Source organism: Lepisma saccharinum, chromosome 13 (assembly GCF_977018435.1).
Source record: "Lepisma saccharinum chromosome 13, izLepSacc3.1, whole genome shotgun sequence".
In the NCBI taxonomy this organism is placed as follows: Eukaryota; Metazoa; Arthropoda; class Insecta; order Zygentoma; family Lepismatidae; genus Lepisma; species Lepisma saccharinum.
In genome coordinates, this window is record NC_139241.1 from 47397734 (window position 1) to 47420537 (window position 22804).

The 22804-nt window shown below is 37.6% G+C and overlaps 1 protein-coding gene across 1 annotated transcript; it reads left to right on the forward strand.

Moving 5' to 3' along the window:
- Window positions 1-1246: 1246 nt before the first annotated feature.
- On the forward strand, window positions 1247-21797 carry LOC145996768 (uncharacterized). The gene is made up of 7 exons (XM_083133299.1): window positions 1247-1411; window positions 2368-2603; window positions 6400-6647; window positions 8723-8900; window positions 10127-10247; window positions 19551-19783; window positions 21631-21797. The coding sequence occupies exons 1-7, from the start codon at window positions 1287-1289 to the stop codon at window positions 21795-21797; spliced, it is 1308 nt and encodes a 435-aa protein (XP_082989425.1). The 5' UTR covers window positions 1247-1286.
- Window positions 21798-22804: the final 1007 nt, after the last annotated feature.

Genomic DNA, 22804 nt, shown 5'->3' on the forward strand with positions numbered 1-22804 from the left:
TTAATGTACTGTGAACAGTTTAAAAAAAACCTAACACAGCACTATGCCACAAAGAGTAATATCAAAGGATTAACCCATAATGGTTTTTACAGCAAATCACAACCTATACGTAAATACTGTATAATATTTTAAGGAAAGTCATAATTGAAATCATCTATTAATATTTTTATAAATTCACCACCATTCAATTTTACTGATAATAATGGATTCTTTCTTGTTTTATATTTTAGAACGTTATATACTATTGCATTTATAAAGTATTCACTATCAATCCTATTTGACAAAATGTTTTGTATCAATACATTAATTTTATCTTTCCTTCTTGAGCTCAAGGTTGTTAAATTAAGTATCTCCAACCACTCCATATAATTTAGTGATATGTAACTTTTCTTCATTTTCATACAAAGTAACCTAATAAATAATTTCTGAATTGATTCAATTTTCTCGGTGTGACTATTTGCTGCTACGTTCCATAATTCACTTCCATATTTCACTAATGGGCGAACCAAAACTATAAATAGAAATCTAAAAGTTTCTATTTTATTAAGGGAAGTCCAATTAAAAAATATAAAACCTAAAATCTTTTTAGCTTTTTTACAAACTTCAATTATAGCTATGTTCATCAAATAGCAATTTAGAATCTATAATTATGCCAAGATAATAATAATAATAATAGTTTTTTTTAAACTTACGGCCTGTATGTCACAGAAAACAACATTTTTTGTTATAAAATATCGCTACCATTCCACCATTATTCGAATTACAATAACTCTTTCCAGAAATCTCAGGGGGGGCAGGAGCCCCCTAGCCCCTCCCTGCGGGCGCCGTTGCTAATAATAAGTTATACAGTTACTAAGAACAGTATCGAGAGAAGAGGGGAGGATCAAACACAAAAATAGAGCAGAAAAGAAGAATGAAAGGTTATTTCAACTTTATAAAACTCTATTACGTTAACTCATACACTAAATATTGTGTAACAAATCCATTTAACACAGACTTACAAGAACATATTGATACTGATAAAGGACTTTCTTTACGTTAGTGAGACTCGATGACCCGATGTTGCAATTCAACTTTTGTAATTTTCCGCCAGGTGTCTCTACTAGTGTTAGGGTTAACTTCAGTTGTTTCACAGATATTTCTTGCTGCACGATTCTGGTCCCACTTTTCTTGCCTGGTCATGCATTGTAAAGATGCATAATAACTCTTCGTTATTCATAAACAGAATGCTTCTTATACTTTTTAATTTGACAGTGCTTTTTCTGAAATTCACGTCTTCCGAAAACATGCAAGGAAGAACTGTAAAGAGTTGTCGAGAGCAAAATCGTCCTATTTCACAGGACAAAGAGGACACATACGAGATAGTCGACGCCAAAGATTGGGATCAGATAATGCTGGAATGCCGATTTTGGTAAATAAATGTAGTTTGTTACAATCATTTTTTGCTGAACTGTAGCTTTGTAAGAATAATAGAGATAACCCATTCATTTTACGAACTTTCATACAGATGACTGAAAGAATCAGAGTGTAAGTTATATTAGATTTAGGTTAGGTTAGCTTACCACCCGCACACTATAACATGAAGTCAAACGAAGTGTGGTGTGCGAGGTAGGGTTCTACGTATTTTCAATCTCTGCCATGTGTGGAGGTGATGTGTTCACTACAACGCTCCGACCGGCTGGATGTATCCCAGAGAAAATCCTTGCAGAAATATTGCTGAAAATTCTCACCTGAATCCACACACCACCTGAGCTGTATACATACACAATGTCTACTGTGTATAGCCACAAATAAAAAATCACCAAAATATGTAGTTTTCATATCATTGCAAATATATAGAATCGATCGACATATTATGTAGAACCATAATAAAATAAAATTAATATGAGTGTCCTATTAGTATAAATAGTAGACATTTTATGCAATAAAATGTGGCCTTAACCCCACACCCCCCATACGCCTTCATGGCGTGGTGGATAGCACAGGGGAGAACTTTACCTTCTTCTTAGTAGACATTTTATGCAATGATTACTTGCAGACTAAAGCTTATCTTTTCAAAACTACTACGAAGTACTGATCCTGAACAGGGATTTAGGATATTCGGAATTTTGCATCGGGGAAAGGGTGTAAGTTCGTGCTTATTGGGTGGGGTGTAAGAGTAAAATTATTTTTTAAAAATTTTAGGGAATATACCTATTAGGGTGTGTGGATAAATTATTGGTCCTGAAATATGGAATCGTGAATTGCGTGAAATGATACCATATCCAAATTTGCACTACTAAAAAGGCACTATAAGTTAATTTTTAAATTATCTTCTAAATAGTGTATTTTGTGTACTTACGGTTCTTTTTTTTTTAAACTAAATAGCAATGAGAAAGACGACGGCCAACCAAAAATTTGGTACAAGCAAGATCTTCTGTTTGAAACCGAAGCGATAGAAGTCGTGTTGGATATGAACACATATGAGTCATTGAACCGCATCTTCGTCACTCCGGAACACACGCTCGTCATCAATAACTACACGAACAACGATTCTGGCATCTACTACTGTCACGGACGCAACGGAGAAGACGAGGAGTTGAAGTTTAATTATTTCGTTGACAGTAAGTGTTGCCATTTGGTTTCACTTTGATACCCCAAAAGAAACTTAGTTGCTATTACCCTTACTTTAAAAAGTAACTATATAAAACTATACTTTTTATTTGTATCTTTATGTATCGTATTTGCGGTCGTATAAGGCGCACTTTTTAACCCTTTAAAAGTAGGTCTGAAAAACACAGACTTGTATACCGGTACTCAGTTTTTGTGAATGGGTCAAAGCTTCATGTGATGATTTAAAAGAGGTTTCAAGTGACTTCATTTAGCTCTGGCTGGAGATGACTGTCTATATTTTGACGAAGAGATTAAAATGTATTCTTTCCTAGTTAGATTAGGTAAGGTATTTCTTGAAAGTAGACCTACATATTACTTTATGTTTGAAATACTGTAAATTAATTATAATACTCAGTGATAAAGATTTTTCTTCTCACCGATGCACTCCCCACGTCATCCCAACACAGTAACGTACAAAGGTGTCACACAGCGTACAGCTTAGTGCTTATTGTTACATTCAATTCTCCGAAGTATTCAAATCAAATAGTTCTGTGTTCCGCAAAATTAACAATGTTTTCAAATTGCCATTTCTGCGCCATTGAAAAGTCATGATAATTCTATGTTTAGAAAATAATATATTTATAAAGTAAATGTTGTGACAAAAATAAACATTTTCGCATCACAATTGCAGGTTGAAAAAAGTCGGGACAGGAATTAAAAGTTATGGACTGTCCCGACTAAATCGCCAAATCGGTAGCCTAGCATCAATGATTATAAAACTAAAACTATAAAATATTGCAGACTGCAGACATCTACACAACAAACACATTCATTAATGCAAGAACAAAATTGAAATTTCCACAAATTTGCAAAATCGTCGATGTTATATTCGTAGCTTCTTATAGGTTCACATTTAAATATTTCATGGTTCGAGGGGGAGGGCATGACCCCCTTGGCCCCTCCCCTGGGTACGGATCTGTCAGGAACTATAAATGGTAGAGCAAGTTCAGCACATATAACGTTAGTATAGCACCAATTGGGACCCTCCACAACCCACACGTTGTTTATAAAAATATTATAATCTCATACTCTTGTTTCTTTACTCTCTCGCTCTCTTTCTATACGTTTTTTTAAACAATTTCTTTACTTCTACACTCTTTGACAACACACGTATGCCGTGGATTACATCGAACTTGAAGCTGTTAATGAAACTCAGGGACAATGCGTTTCGTAAATTGAAGACAACAGAAACCGAATCTGTTTGGATGGAATACAAATAACTAAGAAATTTTACCACATCCATTATCCGACAAGAAAAAGTATTACTTTGAAACATCACATTAGTAAAACACCAAAACAACCACGATATTTATGGAAGCAGCTCATATCTGTAGGCATTGGGAGAAACAAAAATTTTCTCCCCTCCACGTTTGACAATGCAAAAGAAATAAATGAGCACTTCATTGGTTCGATTCATATTCTAAACGTCGGCCACTATCTGGTAACTCAAGAATGTTTAAAATTTAGTAAACAAAACTTTAATAATTCACTTCCTGCATTTGCTTCTAGAAAATAGCGGATAACTATTCTGTGATAAAATATTAATATGAAATTAATTCTTCCGCCATTGCTGCAGATGGAATATCAACTAAAGGTGCTCAAGTTATCGCTCCCTTTTACTTTGCTTACTATCGCACACATTATTAACTTTCAACTTGAAAAATCAACATTTCCCAGAAAAATGGAAAGAAGCGTTGATAACACCATTCCGTAAGACAACTCGAGCTTCTGATATAAACAAGATTCCATCTATCAGTGTTCTTTCCGTGTTCAAAACTAATTGAAAATATTATCTATAAACAGACATGTAGCTTCGTTGGCCAAAACAGTACACTGCTTCCTTCACAGTCACAGACCTGTCTAAAGCATTTGGTATTATACGATACAACATAAATTATTGCTTAGTAAACTGAATTATTATATTTTTTCACAATCTAACCTCAACTAATATTATTCATATCTAAGTAACTGGAGTCAAAGTGTAAAAAATAAGGATCTATACTAGGCCCCTTAGTCCTCACGATTTATACTGCAGTTGTCTAATGCTACAGAGTGTCCCAGTTAAAAGTAGCCCGGCTCCGATCAACAGTTACATGCCAAGGATATTGAAAAGAAATGAAGTGTGTGTAGTGATGACCTTGAGTACCTACCACGGTTCATGTTACAATGGACTATTCCATTTTACTGGTGCAATGTAGACTTCATTTGCGTCATAGACAAATATTTGTGAGCCGGGCTACTTTTAACTGGGACACCCAGTATAACTGATAGACACTCAACTAACTAAATCATTCCATCCAACAGAAATGGACATAAACGGTGAATGCATAAGTAATGATTTGGGTGCGATAAAACATGGTGTGATGCAAATGCTCTTGTCACGTTACACAATTATTGGATCTAGAAACACTATTGGCTCGGTCGAGCTCAGCTATACAACAATTAAAATAAATGAAGATGTCATACCAAGAGCTCAAGTAGCTAAAAGTTTTGAATTAGTATTTGATACTCATCTGTCATAGGATAAGCACATTAGTCGACTAATTGAACACTAAGGTTCTTGTGTAGACATAACAAGCTATTATAATCAGAAATTAGTTGAAATACTCATCTAAACTATTGTGACGTAGTGTAGGACTATTAAATTAATACAAGTGCAATCTCACAAAAATGCATAATCTATATGCTGATCAATACATATTTTAACCAATAATTAATTTTTAAATCTAGCAAGCCGTCGCATTTGGCTGATATGTTGATTCATCGCACCAGTGTGCACAACCGCCATACAAGAAACAATTTCAAGTATAACTTCCCACGTTGCAACACTCCCGCATATCAGTCCTAGTTTTCATTTATGGTTGCAAAATCCTAGAATGCCCTACCTAATAGCATGTCAAATACTTATATCTTAATTAGAATACTTTCAAAATTAAATAAAGAATTGCCAACAGAGCAGAGATTGTGTTCAAACACTATGACGTAACTTGTATGCTTATGTTATGGTTTTTATTTATATCTTCTCGTTCAAAAATGTATATGCCTTTTAATTATTTTCGTTGCATGACTTTATACACATAATATGTAGCCTGTAACAGTTATAGTTATGTCGTACACTATTAATAGTAAAACCGCATATCAGAAATGTAAATTTAAATGTATTCAATGACACGGGTTAGGTGGCAGAAAAGCCTCACGCTGAACCTCGCCCACTAAAATAAAGACTATGAATTTGAAATTTGAATTTCAAAGCTATCTCTCTCACCTCTTCTCCCCCCTCTCTCTGTTAACCCTCTTTCCCTTTTAATCTTTTGTTCGATACCCGGTGGAGGCACATAGTGGTTCGGATCCCACTTTAAACTGTAGGTCCAGTTCCGATTAGCTTATCCGTGCATAAAGTGGACTTAAAACATCAAATCAATCAACCTTTTTCATTTCCTTCCTAGAGATCAGTTTTCGCTTTCGCTCTCCGTGAATATACTGACGAAAAAGAAGTGGACCCACTGTTACGTACCGTCAAAAGGGGTAACTTCATACAGATTTTGGCAAAATCCGTGGCTAGTGACAGCACGAAAATTATACGTGCGGAACACTTTGTCCCTTATAAATGCACTGAAGGAATACCAAAGAAATTCCAAATGTTCATAATCATTATTTCTGAAGCTCTGAATATTGGAATATGGTCTTAAACTTGGTTTATTCTTTTGTTTCTGGAATTTGTAGTACATTTGAAGTTATTCTTTACAGGTGTTTCTGATTCGTTTGTGGATCCCGTGGTCGGCAACATGACCCAGTGGAAAGATTTTGACGAGCAGTACTTGTTCCCTGTCAACGATCGCTTGAGGAGTTGGTCGGAGGGGCCCAGGGGCGTTCGTCTCAGGGCCCTCACGGAGTGGGAGCCCTGGGGGAAGTGTGTGGTGTGCGGACGTTCAGAGGGGGAAAGAAAGAGGGCGGGAAGATGCAGGATGAAGAGCGAGGGGCCCTATTCTTCACTGGTAAGCAGGGGCGGGTTAACTTCCTACAGCCCCATTGAGACGTCTGAACCTAACAATATGTAATTAGGGTAAGAGAAAGTAGTGTAAAAGGAGGTGATCGCCTTCCCCTGACATCTAAACTAATGTGATCAACTTGAAGTACAAATGCATTTTCTGCGAGACGGCCTCTATGAGGGAGTGGTTAGCACGACGCCAAGGGTCCTGGGTTCGAATTCCAACCAGGGCATGGGTGTTTTTTATGAGTGTCTGTTATTCAATTTCATCATCACTCATTCTCATCTTCGCGATTAACTAGCGAAACGTGGCAGTAAAGTGAATTAAAATAAAGTAAATCAATCTAGCATTTTCGGTGGATGATATAGTACAGTGTCTTCATTTGCTTATTGTGCCACTTAGTCGCGGCCCGTGTAGCGCCGGGAATTACTCCGCTTGCCGGCGAAATCAGATTTGCGTAAGCCCCTAAACTCAAGCGCATACGTTTATTTTAACAATGTTAGTTAAAATATTTGACAATTACAAGCAAAGTAATCATGTACGTATGTCACAGAAGATGTTGGTAATGTTTCCCTTGCACTGTCACACATTTTCACATCTTTTGAGAAACTTCCCTTCAAATCGCCTCCTCGTACGAGTTTGTTTTCAGATAAGAATTGTACATGAGAATTCTTTGTTCTAAAGTATACTTACATTGTAGCATTAGAACAACACTTGTCGGTTTATTACTTGTCACCTTAGCATACTATACAGAAGGGAATATAAATCCTTTTTCAACACGACACATTCATCCGTATGAATGCAAATATTGACATTCACAGCAGACAGAGAGAGGTCGCGTTCCGACGGCATGTTGTTGATAGGAAGTTTGCTCTGTTGCAGTGTTCCGCAGTGTGTTTACCGAAGAGAAACTTGCTGAAATCCCAGCTTGGGAAGCTACCAAATACGCTATGCACTTAAAGTTGAGGGGATGTGTACAGTACATACGATTTTGCCGGCCAGCGCGGTTCCAGACGCTACACCGTTCAAGTGGCACAATAACCAATTGAAATCACTCTATATTCTGTCTTTTATTTCGAAAGTTATCTGTTCATTGCATGAACGAAGTCAATGTAAATAAATGCACATGGTTTTCGAGAAATACTATTGCTTATTCCAATGACAGCTATGCAGTAATCTTGCGTATAGTACATATGAGCTGCTATATTGAAGCGGTGGGAGCTTATATTGTGAGCTGTACAGCCACAACTAATATATTTCTAGTCCTAATAATACTACAACTAACACATATGAATGGAACTGTTCTTGAGAAGTCACGTGGCTTTGTTTATATTAACTTCGTTGTTGAAGTCGATAGTTTTCCTAAAGTCAAAGGTTCATTGTCGTAGAAACACAAGCCTTCCATCTGCCCTTATCATGGGAAAGTCAATCAAATCTTGTATAGTTTTCTGTACGTCATAGTCATACGGGAAGGGGGGTTCAAGCATTGTGACGTAGTGTAGAAAGTTATTCAATTGCTTATGAATTTCACTGGTACGAACTTTTCTCGAATTCAGAAACCTCACACTTGGCAAGATTCTCAATTTTGTCGCACATGTTCAGGGATCACACTTCGATATCGTACACGTGTGCGTACACGTCTGCACCGTCTCTCTGCTTGACTTAAACTGAAGTGGCGTAGGTGGAGTGAGTTGTGTGCTACAGTCGAACGTTCCTCCTTTCCGGAAAGCACTTTGCCACGGCTGATGAATTCAAAGACACTGCCACTTCACGGTTGAAAACATTGGCAGCAACCGAGTACATTGATGGTATCAACAAGGTATGTAGTTTCTGTGCATAAATTTTTTGCACACATCATTTGTCGTTTGTGTTTTACATCAAAACGTTCATTTTTCCCTGGATGACCCTCGTACATGAATATAATCAGAATTCACATTGTAATATAAAATGGTTAATTTACGTATATTTCAATCAGATTCTTTCAAATTACATCTTAAGGTTAAGGGTTTGATACAGATTAGTGCTTCTACATCTTGAATTTCATAATATTCATTTTTTTACATGCTTTTCGTCTGTTTCAGGAGAATGCAACTGTTTCAAATAGAAGTATCCAAAATGGCGAGGATCTCCTGCACAAATTCAGCGAAATGTCCTGCTACTCAATGCTACTGGAAAGTTTCTACCTGAATATTTCCAAAATCTTGAAGGGGGTGCCTGAGTACGTCATGACAGAACCTTGCTTCGACACTTGTCAAGTTGGTAAGTCATTTTGCCTGCAATTGTGAGTTTTGAAAACCTAATTTTGGCGCATACAAATTACTGTTAGGGAGTCACAAAGGTTCTGTAGTTTCCTTCCAACGTACTGGTATTTACTTCAAACATTGTTCGTAGCACATAAAAAGGTGTTCCGAAAAGCTCAATTTCCTCATTCAAACTTAGGGAGTGTGTTTCCTCCCCCTGTGGATGCAGGGATGAGTTTGCAGGAGGTACTTTCTCACCCCTACCTCAGGGAGTGCTTATTCCCCTTTATAACTCTGGATCATGGAGGTCTGTAATACCATACTTCCCATAAGGTTACAATTTTTGATTATCACTAATAGTGATATGTAATCGAATCTAAAATTTAACAAGATTTTCATAAAACACTATGACGTAACTTGTATGCTTATGTTATGGTTATTATTCACATCTTCTTTTTTATTTTATTTTTAAATGTATTTGTCTTCTCACCATTTTCGTTACGTGATTCTTTTTCATATAATGCGTGGCCTATAACTAAATCGCACATTTTATATTACACTATTAATATCAGAAATGTAAATTTAAGTGTATGCTACCGACCCCATGGCAGAGTGGTCGCCACGACGCGCTACGACGCCAGAGGTTCCGGGTTCGAATCCCGGCCTGGGTATGGGTGTTTGTGAGTGTCCATTCATCAATTTCATCATATCATTCCTCATCCCCATCTTCGCAAATAAGCCAAAAGTGGCAAGTAAAATAAAGCAAATCAATCAATCAATCAATTAAATTGTATTCTATGGCACGGGTTAGTTGGCAGAACAGCCTCAGGCTGAACTTTGCTCACGCAAATAGAGACTATGAATTTAAAATTTCAATTCTATATCACTCACCTTGTCTGTCTTTCTCTTTCCTATCTATCATAGCTATCTGTGCGCAAAGTGGACTTAAAACAAATCAATACAATATTTAAATTTGTATAATTCAATTATTATAGAACTAAGACTTCCTTTTAATAATTGATAAATCCTTGTTTGGAACATGTAAATAACAACGAGAATACATTTTTCTTTGAAAGTAAGGCCGCCGGCTCACCCAAGTTCTTGGGTCATCCAGTGGACCAGCCGCTGTGAATATGGCAACCTAGTATTCAAATTCCCCTCGCAAAGGGAACGACGAGCTCTGGTTGGCGGAGACAATATGAGACCTCTCTCTCTCTCTCTCTCTCTCTCTCTCTCTTCTTGCAGAGCCTGATTTTCAGTTTGGTCTAGAGAGTAAGAACCTAACGGACTTCAAGAAGCAGAGGGCGCGTTACTTCCGTTACTATACGATTCCACATGGAGGTAATCTGACCCTAGTTTGTCCAGGGTGAGTATATCAGATTTCACTTTTATTATTCCTGCACTGAAAACAATAATTGAGGCTCCGGGCAATTTTATATTCAAACATGTATTGACATCGCTATGCTGTAAATGCCAGAACCACAAATCTTATAAAGTTCTTAACCAGGGGGATTTGCCACTAGGCTATCCTAGGCTCAGAGAGCCGCACAAGAATGAGACTCTGGAGGGGGAGAAATTGACTTTGAGTCTCTCATTCGTTAGTTTGCTGCATTGAAAGCCAAAAGTAAACAGTTTTAGGGAAGTGTAAGCTTGTTTAATCTAAATGTATTGCTTCATCGAAGTTTAATGAATAATTATTAATCAAATTTGCTTGTATTATAAAGTTTACAAGTGTTGCGTATTAATACAGAACATGCAATTAGCGGAAGTGAAGTACCATAATAACGAAACTGTTAATAATAAATAATAATAACAATAATAATAATATAATAATAATATCAGCAAAGTACAAAACAAAGAATAGCAGAGGCCCAAATATTATAAATACCGCCCTATTCGTTACTAAGCTTTCAACAATGCCAAGAAGGCGAATTTAGGTAAAAATGGCAATTTCACAAGAAAAGGGGATAGAGGAAAACAGTCTACACAGGGCGTAATGGTAGTGCCATGCACTATGGAAGACGAACTTGTTTACTTCTTGAAGAAAGTTACGCAAGTTGCTAGATACCAGAAGGGTGAGTTTGTACTATATAAATTCTGCGTGATGTGATCAGTACCAAGCTGTGGCAGCCTTTCCCTCAGAGGATTGTTCCGAGGAGGCCATTGGTGGAAGTCAGGGTGCGTTTAGTGTTTAGGGCATTGAAGTAAAATTTCTCACGTGAAGTAATTTGTTCCGGGAATCGAAGGCGGGTCAGCGGTACTAGTGTTCGCCCAGTTTCCAGGGCTAAAGCGGCAGAAGCGTGGTGCTGATCACATCACCTTCATTGTGGCCGGACGAGCTCGGCTCTCATATCCCACACATCCTTTTCATGGAAAGGTGTGACGGACAATGGAATGCTTTACTCAGTGCTTCTCTGGGAAGAAAGGTTCCTGTACCATTTAACTTGGTTTGCTTTTGTGTTCATCGTAAGAACTCATGTACGTTCCTTTGGAATAGGAAACATTGCGTACTTCCTCTTCCTCCCTTCCTTTATTTATATGGTAACTCGTTGTCTCTTTCTTTCCTTCCATCTTCTTTCCAGCTTTTGACTTTTTTTTTTAGTTTTAGTAGTACTTCGTTCGTTCGTTTACTTCCTTTCTTCTTTACAATTTCATTTTCTAAGTTCTCCCTCCTATTTTCTTTCTGTTTCTACTCTATTCTTTCTCTCTATCAACCATCTTCTATTTCTCTTTCACATTTCTCTTTTCAATCTCTCTCGCTTTTCTAATTTCTTTATTTCTCTCTGATTCCTTTCATTTTCTCTCTCTTCTTTCCTATTTCTCTCTCTCTCTCGTTACCCTATTTATCTTCTCAATATCTTTCTTTTTCTATCCCTCTCTCTCCTCCCCCTCTATCTCTTTGTGTGTGAGAGTGTGTTTATCTTTATTTCTCTGTATGCCACTCATGTTCCTCTTCTATTACCTTCCCCCATCTCTCTTTTTCTGTCACTTCTATATTTCTCTGCTATCCTTTCATTTTCTACCGCTTCTTTCGTTTTTTCTATCTACCTTAAAACACTTCATCTCATGATGAGATGTGAACATGATGTTGATATATCTAATTTAAGGAAGGGGATTTTCGATTATGGCACCGGCCTGTTTTTTTTTTTTTTTTTTTTTTTTGCGGGAGAACTACCCAAAATCTAAGAACATCTAAGAACTACCCAAAATATTGTGGTATGTTCATAAATGTTTTTCTTGTATGTACGCATTGCTTGCATTGTAAAATTATTTTCTTGTAGTTTACGGTTATTACAAACATAAGAAAACAATTTTTCGTTGTGACGTTTCAGGAGAACACACGCTCACTTCATCAGACATTTATTTTAATTTTGACTAAAGATACAGTTATAACAATGATTAGCAATCTTTTTAAACAAAATGAACCCGTTATATAATGGATGTTGTCAATGTTACATTGCTGTAATATAGCAACCTAACTGTGAAAAGAAGCAGTCTGTTTTATTTTTATTTCAGTTAAAAAATTTTGATGAGATTATTTCTTATTTAAAATTATGAATCCCAAATATTATCAGGTAATTCAAAGTCATCATTGTTTTCACAAAGTTTCTTGATGTTTTCTGTTACATTAAATTTTAAAGATTGTGGCTTACTCCATTTGTGAAAAAGAAGACGCCATACTGGATCTATGACATTATTTAATTTATTCCAGTGTTCTTCTGCAATGAATGGAAGCTTCCCAGACATTCAACTCTATGTTTCCCGTCAATCTTTTTAAAAACCCTTCTCTTTTTAATCAAATGCTTCTCTTCGATGATGTGAGCTGACAAACCTGTTCTTGGGTTTAGATTTATAATGTCCAAATCGTGTTCGTGCCATCTTATTGCCATTTTCCTTGCTGTTTGCCCTACATAATCCTTTGAACATGTAAAAAAAAAAAAAAAATAGTAAAGTGCTTCCCTGTGCAAGCACCACGCCATGAAGGCGTATAGGGGGTGTGGAGGTAACGCCCCACACTTTCTTGATCCGGTCGTGAGTGGGGGTGATGTGATCAGCATCATGCCCCTGACCGCCTTTACCCCCCAGTGTTTCCCTCAGGTACCCATGTTATTCGACGCTGGGTGGGCGCCGGGGCCGCTTCCATCGTTAGAAAAGTTCCCGGATTTGAACAGGCCGGGGATCGAACCCGGGACCTTTAGCATGGTAGTCAGACGCGTTACCGACTTTTTTATTATTATTATTCCATTTTAGTCAACAATTACAGTAAATCTTTACAATTCTTACAGATATGTTATTCAAGTATTACATTTAGAAAGTTGGCATAGTGTAATTTCTTATAACCTAACGACATTTGTTGATATTCTTGTCTTATAGTTAATCCAAAGTCCAAGTAATTATAATTTTTCCCCACAGGAAATACAAACATTAAGTATTGTGCTATAAGCCACTGAACTGATTGTTGCTTTGTGCTTGGAAACAAGTGGAACTCTGGTAAAATAATGTCTTTTACTGATACCTGGTTTGGTGAAATACGACAAATTCTACTTAGCATTGTTCTTAATTTTGACCAAGCTGTGGCTGCTTTCTTACATTCTGTTATCTTATGGTAATCGAATCTGGTGCTTGGCAATCATAGCAATTTGGAGAATTACTAAAACCATATTTGTGACATCTATCTGCCGTTACAATAACTTGTTGAATCACTTTGTACCATATAGATGATGCCTTGTTCGTTAGGTGTTTCGCCGTTACATTGTTCCATATTTGTTTCCAATTACATTGTGGATTTTCTCTTTCAATTCTAACGGTTATTATATTTGCGTTAAGTTGCTCTCGGTAAATCTGTTTAACAGAAGGACAATCATAAGTTTGTTTCACAGTTTTGTAAAATGTATGTATAACGTACTCAGTATAAAACGCTAATTCTCTGGGTATAACTTTTATATCCATTGGTGCTGTTAATGGTACTTCTTTTAACATTGTAATTATTATTCGTTGCGTGGTGGATTCAGTTGGAGAAAATATCGCTGAAAGACCGCTTTGGATAAATAAAGCTTTTGATTGTATCGCCACACTCTTTAGGTTCATACCTCCCCTCTTTTCCGGGAGGTATAGCTCGCTCATAGCCACACGGAACACTGAGTCATGCCAGAGAAATTTACCAACCTGTTGCTTTACCCTGGCTGTTTGCTTCGCGGACAAGGTCAATGTCTTGGATAGGTACCAAAGCTTCGATAGAGCGTAAGTATTTACGTATCTCACTCTCGATTTCAAACAAAGAAACCTGAGTTGATTTGCACGTAAAGTATATATCACTTTTTCGGTTACTAACCGACTATTTTGCTCAATGGTGTCACTAATATTTGCATAAAATTGTATACCTAGAATTTTTACTTTCTGTACTACACGTACACTAGTGTTATTACTAAACAAATTGTTGACTCCCAAAGGTAACAAAAACGTTTTGTTTACATTTAGCTTTGCGCCCGAGACGTTTTCGAAATATTTCAAGTATTGTTGGACATTCTCCAAATCCCTTTCGCTATTTAAAAATAATGTAATGTCGTCCATAAAACTACTAACTTGTATCGTTTTTGATATGACAGAAATGCCTTCATTTATTTCTTGTATTCTTTTAAGTAAGGGAACCAGTGTTAATACACATAATGCACTACTAAGTGGACTTCCTTGTAAAACCCCTCTTTTCATTTGGAAAGTTTTCGTGAAACACCCATTAATTTTTTATTCTAACTGAATGTCTCCGTACAAAATTTGTATCCATTTTATAAAGGTGTCTCCAAAACCAAAAGCCTTTAAAACACTGTACATATAGTTATGACTAACTCTATCATAAGCCTGTGAGAAATCCACTGATAAAATTGCGTTGCTAGCTTGCTGGTTTTGTGTTGTAATGATTACGTCACGTATGGCTTGTAATAAATGATGAATCGTTTTTTGAGGATTACATGCATATTGGGTGTCCCCTATTAGTTTGTGCATGTAAGGAAATAGGCGGGTGTTTAAGCATCTGCTAATGATCTTAATGTCACTACTCAGAATTGTAATCGGGCGGTAGTCAGAAACCACTTTGGGTTTCAGTTTTTTTGGAATAAAAACCATAATCCCTGTTCGACTTGAGGACCCTAATTTCCCACACTGTAATACCTCATTAACCCATTGCGTGAAAATATCCCCAAAGAGATTCCAAAAGGTTTGGTAAAAGTCTGAGGGCAGGCCATCCTCTACCGTTGATTTATTTCTGGCCGCTTTGAAAACTGCATTTCTTACTTCGGTATTCGTAAAGGGTTTACTAATTTCCGTTCGCTCTTCTTCTGTTAGTCTTTCTGTCACATGGTTTGTGAAGTCCCACTCTGTTTCTAAGGGATTGTAAGCTTGACAAATTAAGTTTTAATAATACTGTAAAAATGTGTTCTGAATTACTCTAGGATTATTTGTATCCTGTCCCGTAGCGTCTGTTATCTCTGTTATTAGGTGACTTTTAACGTGTCTATGCTCTTGTAAAATATGATATAAATTTGCCTCTTCGTCATTATCCAAGGGTAACTTTTTGCTTTTGATTTTTACGATACTTCTCTTTTTTCGGTGTAAAGAAAGTAATTTTGATTTCATCTCGTTAATGTAAGGCTTATTTACATGACCTTGTAAAGCTTGACTTTGTAAGTCGTGTAACACGGCATAATAGAAATTATACATGTTGTTAAAATCTCTACTTTTGTCTATACTATACATTTTACTAATATAACGAAATTTTTGTTTTACAATGAATTCCCACCAATCTGTCAGAGTCTTACTGGGTGATCTACGCCTAACTAACTCTTGCCAAGTGTCTTTTATTAACAGTTCATAATTTTTATCCGCCAATACAGAACAATTTAGCATCCAGTATCCTCTTCCCATATGTGATTTGTTTTGTTCCAATTTTATTTTTAAAATTAAGGCACTATGATCACTGAAGCACACAGGGAACACACTTACACTTTGTACATTTTCTTTATAACCCTTAGCTATATAAAACCGGTCAATGCGTGAGGAACTTCGAGTTGTAAAATGTGTAAATCCTGGTTGGTCTCTATTTTTACAACTCCATGCATCTTTTAACTGTAAACCTTTTGTCAATTCATAGAGTGCCCGGGAGAAATTATAACCTGGTTGTTGATCTTGCCTGTCTAGGACGGAATTGAAATCGCCAGCCACTAACGCATTTAATGTATGCGATGTTAATTCTGGACTTAAGATTGTCGAAAAGAAGTGTTCTCGTTCATGCTTATTATGACTTCCTGAAGGCGCATATACATTGCATAAAAACAAAGGACCTAATTCCGCACTTATTAGTCTTCCTGATGGGTGGAAGGTGACATTATGTAAATCAATTCTTTGATGCACCGCTATTGCTGTGCCTTGATATGTGGCAGTAAAATTATTATGAACCTTGTACCTTGCCAAGGATGAAAAATTGTCAATGCCTACTTCTTGTAGGAAGGCGATATCAATATCCGACTGTGACAGAAAATCATTTAACGCCATTAGTTTATTCTGACTTTGTAATTTGTTAAGGTTTACCGTTGCTAATGTAAATGTGTACATTAGGGTTGGCAGGATCTTATTTAAGCAATGCATTAATTATTTTTTGTACTTTATGCTCTGCAATTGTTCCACTTTTGACGCTGGGCATACTCACTCATATCTCTTCTTCACTACCTGAGATATGAACTGTAGGCATTTCTGTATCACTTGGTTTATGTGTCCCCGCCCCTATTAGTTCTAAGCTTTTTTCCTCTTTACCTAAAAAAGGGTTTGGTTGAATATGGTTGTCTCTCTTGGGCTTGAGCTGTACTTCTACTGCTGTACTTACCACGTCATCCTTTTTTTGTTTCTTCGGACGTAAGGTCATATGGTCTGTAGCATTTTTCCTCGCATCCCTGGCGGATCGTGAGTGTTTTTTTTGGGGATAGGTGCTGGAAATTCTGCTGCAGTGAACATCGAACTTGTTGGAGTTTGGGGGTCTTGATTCGGGAAGTCGAATAGGGTGGATGGAACTATAGATTCGTTCCCACTTACACTTTCACTTGCACTTTCGTGCACACTTTCCTTGTTCCCATCACTTGCATTATTTTCTTGCGGATTTAACTGTGGGGGTTTGGAGATCTTAGTACTGACCTTGGTCTCGTTGTCTTCAGTGACTTCCATCTGCTCGTGTTGTTCCTTGTGGTCCTCTGGTGTAGCCTGTCGGTATGCCGCTACTGGTAAAATGGTTCGGATATCCTGGTCATGAGCAGTTGAATCCCTAGGAGGGTGTGAAGAACTGGGGAGTGTATTTACCACCGCTGCAGCGTATCCAGCAGTGCGTGTCGACCTTGCCAACCTATTCTGGCACTGATGATGTAGGTGATCCTGCGCATTGCATCTAAAACAGAGTTTAGGTTGCCCTTCGTATGTGGTCCAGTAACGCTCTTCATTTAACGTAATGTAAGATGGCACCGGTTTTTGTAAGATGATGCGTACTATTTTCCTGCCCGTTCTGACTGGGTAGGGGAGAGAGGTGGAATAAACTTCATCTCGTACTGTTTGTACAATTCCGTATTTCGACATTTCGGTTGTTATGGCACTGTCTGGTAATTCCATGGGCACTAGATGAATACGAACGATTGTAACAGGTTTGTCTCCTCTATGTACTGGTATATCATATTCTCCCGTGTCGTCTGTAAATACGAAGGTTCCTTTACTACGTGCTATTATTTCCGTGCAAAATTGTTCGGTGCTTACTTTAACAAACACTTGGTGTTTTACAAAGTCTACTTCGATACTCAACACGTCGACAACGCGCAATTTCACTACATCTCTCATCCATTCATGGATGGCGAGCGTGGTCGGTCTTTGCTGCACACGGGCAAAGGAAAATTGCTAAGTATTTAACCTCTTGACCGGCATGACTGAGAAATTACATACGTCCACTTAACGTCACTGGTACTGAGCTGCTCGCTCTGCTGTTAGTCTAATATTCACCTGTCTGTAGAAAACTAATTCCGCGTGTTGATTATACTCTACTTGACGAATGTTCGGGAGCGCTCGCTAGACACGTCTGCTCTCTACCTCGCCTCGTCGCGGAGTGCGACTGAGCCACCGCGGCCATCATATATTATATATTCCTGTGGTTTCCACATCTGGTAGAGAGTTTCTCATTTTGAATTCATTAAATGTACATTCCAAACTTCTTGCGTTTTATTTTCAACAGATTTTTCATCTTTGTCTGTATTTCTCTTTTTCTTTAGTTTTCTTGTGACTTGTTTTTTTTATTTGGTTTATTCTGTTAGTGTGAAAGCCATTCTCTTTTGTTATATTAAAAAGCCTTTCTTCTTCATTTTTGATATCCTTATTATTAGAACATAGTCTTTGTTCATAGGCACACGTTCATAAATGGTTGTGCGTGAATTAATGTAGTCACACAAACACACATACTGCACACACATTTCTTTTGTTAAATTAAATGGTTAATAGTTTTTATTCGCACCTTAAAAAAGGTGCCGAGACCGTTGCGTAACACCAGAATAAGAAGCATTGGTCTTACCTACATATACAAAGCGATCCATTGAAGTGTAGACCGCCGCGTAGGTGTTTGAGCTATCGGCATGCGAGGTGCTTGCGGCCGTATGTCGGCACTGTAGACTGTCCGTGAATCAAGCGCGTAAGTTTCCATTTAAAGAGTGATTTATTTACTTACAAATTTATTAAAGAAGGTGCTGAAACTGGCTGTCCACACATTTTTAGCACCTATTGATGAAGTTACCCATAACTCGCTGCAGTTCAAGCTGATTAATGTTGGTAATTGCTTGGAAAATGTTACATTTCAGTTCTTCCAGGGTGTGTGGATTTACTTGTACGTAGACGATATTTCTTAATCTACCGCACAGGTAAAAAATCGCATGGAACTTTTACACCCGGAAATCTTGCTTCAAACTGCCTTTGAACTTCACGTACCGATTGAGTTAAGACATATGAATCAAACATAAATACACACTCTGCAATAGAAAACATTTGCTGAGCCATAACATACCTACTTTGCGGTTGAAAAAACCCAATACGAAACAAGCACCCTATCACTTCACCGTCGCCAGACTAATAAACAGGCCACACAATACAAAACAAGGAGCCTTATCACTTCACAGTCTCGTGTCTGCTTTCAGGACCTCCGTAAAAACCGGTTTCTAACCTCCCTCACCAGCTTACGTTAGTGGGTGTCTTAATAAACTTGTATAAAAAATGTGTGCGCATCGAAAGCGACTATTTTGTACACCTACTTTTATAAATCTGGTAAGTAAACCACTTTTTACAATAAATACGGAAACTATAGAGCCCTTGCTTCATCGACACTCTACGCTGCCGACAAACGGCCGCGAGTGCCTCACTTGCCGATAACGCAAACACTGACGCAGCGGTCTACACTTCAATGGATCGCATTGTATATATTTTTAGTAAATAAAACTAACACTCCACCCGAAACATTGCACTCTAGAAAAACTATATAATCTATGCGATTTCTTTCTTGTTTTCTCAAAGTTGCTTCACTGGAGAGGGGTATAAACCCCACCACTCCTTCTTCTGACTCAATGCACTCTGTTGTGTTGAATACATTTCGTTGTTTCCTTTACAGCGCCACAGTGGAAACAGTAGTAACTTGGATGAAGGACGACGCAGAGCTTCCTAGCGGCTTCGAGACGAAACACAATGAAAAACCGACTCACGCAGTGACTGTGGACATTCTTGGAACTCTCCGCTTATCAAAGGCAGAGAAAGAAGACGCAGGAGCTTACACATGCTTCGTCAACAACTTCAAGATTCTCCAAGCTAGAATTAGAGTGACGCACAAAGCGTGGCTGTCCCGCGGTGAGTGCTAATTCGGTAGCAAAACAAAGTTCACAAATCCTTTTCATCGTATTTAGGAAGTTTTTGCTTTTTTTACGAAATTCGCACTTCCCCAAAACAGAATTTTTTTTTCGATCAGGGTCGTTCAAACCTTTTAAATATAGGGCAGTACAGTAAGTAATTGAGCCATTGATCACGGGGTTGTGAACATTTATAGTACAAGAACTATAACACACAGCAAAAAAGTGCGTATCAGTACATAAAGAATCTCTCCGAGTTTGCACTCGAATAGGTTCCATCACGTGATTGCAGATTTAGCCGCTAGGTAGCAGTATAACGCAGTTAACGCAAACATGGCGTGTACTGGTGAACACAAAGCGTTCAGCGACTTAGAATTCGCTAAATGTGAGTCGGTTGTGATGGTGCAACGGAGATTTCGCATGAAATATCGAACAGATCCACCTACAGAATTTTTTGCGTGGTACGTACAAGTTCAAGGAGACTGGCTGCCTGTGCGATGCAAAACGATATGTTGGGACGTGTATGGCAGGAACTTGATTTCAGGATTGATGTCTGCCTTTTCACCAGGGGTTCGCACATCAAGCACCTGTAAGGTATACGTACCAAACTTGGAGAGATTCTTTATGTACTGATATGCACTTTTTTGTTGCATGTGTACGGTAAAAATCGAAACCCTAATGGGAATTATGAATCACTCTGTACTAACACTAACACTAAAGACGAAGTAATGACTAATGAGCATGGCATACTAACGAGGGCCAAATGAAAAGCCATGATGGGCTGGATGTAGATCGCGGGTCGTAGTTTGGTAGGCCCTGTTGAAAACGTTACAAGATCAGCGTTTGTGTGCATTAGCACAAGGACAGTGGCGTACCCAAGGAGGGCTTGCTGGAGCTCTAACTCATCTGGTCCTACCTTCCCAAAAGCGGAGCTGCCTCAGTGGCATGCAAGTTTTGGCCCGAGTTCGGTATATGTACGGCATTGTGAGTGTCATTCGTCAATTTCATCTCATCATTCATTATTCATCTTCATCGGTGCGAGAGGCAAAGTGACGTAAAATATGAAAATTGTAAATATCTAAAAGAAAATGTGTGTATGTGTATGAAAATATGTTAAAATATAGCACTAACTTTCAACAAACACGCCACTGTATGCAGAATGGCTCAAAGATCAGAAATTTGAAAACCCCCATCTTTAATTCAAATTGGAAATTTACACGTGATCTTTCATGTTTGTGTGAAAACTTCCTTATAATCTGACGATGAAACTATTTTTCAGTTATCTTTATTGAGTCAAAAGTTATTAAGTTACAAATATCCCTTAAATTACTTTTTGTGCATGGTACAATGATGCTTCGTAAGTTGTAAACGAATAATAATTAGAGTTGCTGTTTTAAGTCCACTTTGTGCACAGTAAGGCTAATCGGGACTGGACCTACAGTTTAAAGTGGGATCCGAATAATAATTAGAAAGAGAGGTACGGTACAGCTTATTATGTTAAATATTTACCTAAATTAAACTATAATTAGAAATTGATTCTCATTATATAGAACATAATTTTCCCCCTCAAATTGTCTTCTATGTAATATTACTTCTTTTTTCTTTGCACCAAATAGCCTAAGCATTAAAATTGCATATTAAGGAAAGCAATTACTTTAAGTTAGATACAAATGCTTCCAAAATTAAATATAATTAAAGACAATATTGAAATATTTTACATTATTATATAAATACATTGTACCACTATTATTTTGTATATATTCATTGTGGAATTAATTTGAGTATTTACGCATTCAACTTTGCATCAAATTACGTTCCTTATTTATACATACGTAAATCTCTTTTCAGATTTTCTTCGCCACATGGCTTACTTGGGATTCATTTTTCTGCTTAGTTTTATCTGCTACGTTGCAGGGGTTACAATTGCTTGGAGCAGAAGGGATACATATTTAGGCTACAGGCGGATACCACAAGACGAAGACAAAGACGTCGAAATTCAGACGGATCTTCCATAGACATACAGAACACTGTTGGTAGCACCAGCTTTAAATTCACAACAAAATTTGTATTTCTCTTTTTGTTCTAAATGGGTAGCAACGTCAACCAAATGATTCACATACTGTTGATCAAATTTTGATTTCATTTTAAATTGAATATACGAATATATGTCCCCTAAATTCCTAAATAATAATAATAATAATATGGCGTTTTAATTATCTTAGAGTATTCTCATGAGTTCGTACAGAATTACCATTTAGGTATGAGAATAATGGTAATTAGAAGGAAAATTAGCACACCTCGGTGGTGAAGTATGTAGTTAGCATAGCGCGTTACCAAGACAGAGGTCCTAAGCAGGCGCGTCGGCTGATAATGTTCGCATGAGCACGTGAACACTCATATATAGTATGTTTTAAATTATGTATATTAAATGCACACACCACGTATATTTATTCGAAAAATCCTTCTTTGATGTTCGAGTATATACACACAATTTACTCCTGACACGACGTCTTTCACGTCTGATAACTTCTTTAGATAGTTGGTAACACTGACTCTCACAGTGTTCCACGGATTGCGTTGAACACAATTGCTGTGCGTGTTGCATCAAACTGGCAGCTAAGGGGCTGTTGGCCAATATACCCCGTAAATGTTCACTGCGCTGTGCGAACACATGGTTTTTCGAGACCTGATCCAAGCGGCAATAATTCTTGCATTCGGCACCAGGGCGCAACATATACAAGGCATGTCTAGGAGGACTCAGTGCTTCCCAAAGTGTGTGCCGCGGCACCCTGGGGCACCGTGATTGACTTACAAGGGCACTGCGAAATGTTCCAATGTTTTCACTGAATTGTTAGTCAATTCTTTGATTTGGAAATTCGTGTTTAACTTTTAACTTAAGGCATGCAATCTTACAAGTAACTGAGAGTTGCAAGTGTTATAGAGGGGTATACATTCTGGGCGCCGTAGAAAAATCTTGAAACACTAAGGGCGCCGTGAAGCAAAGAAGTTTGGGAACCCTTGC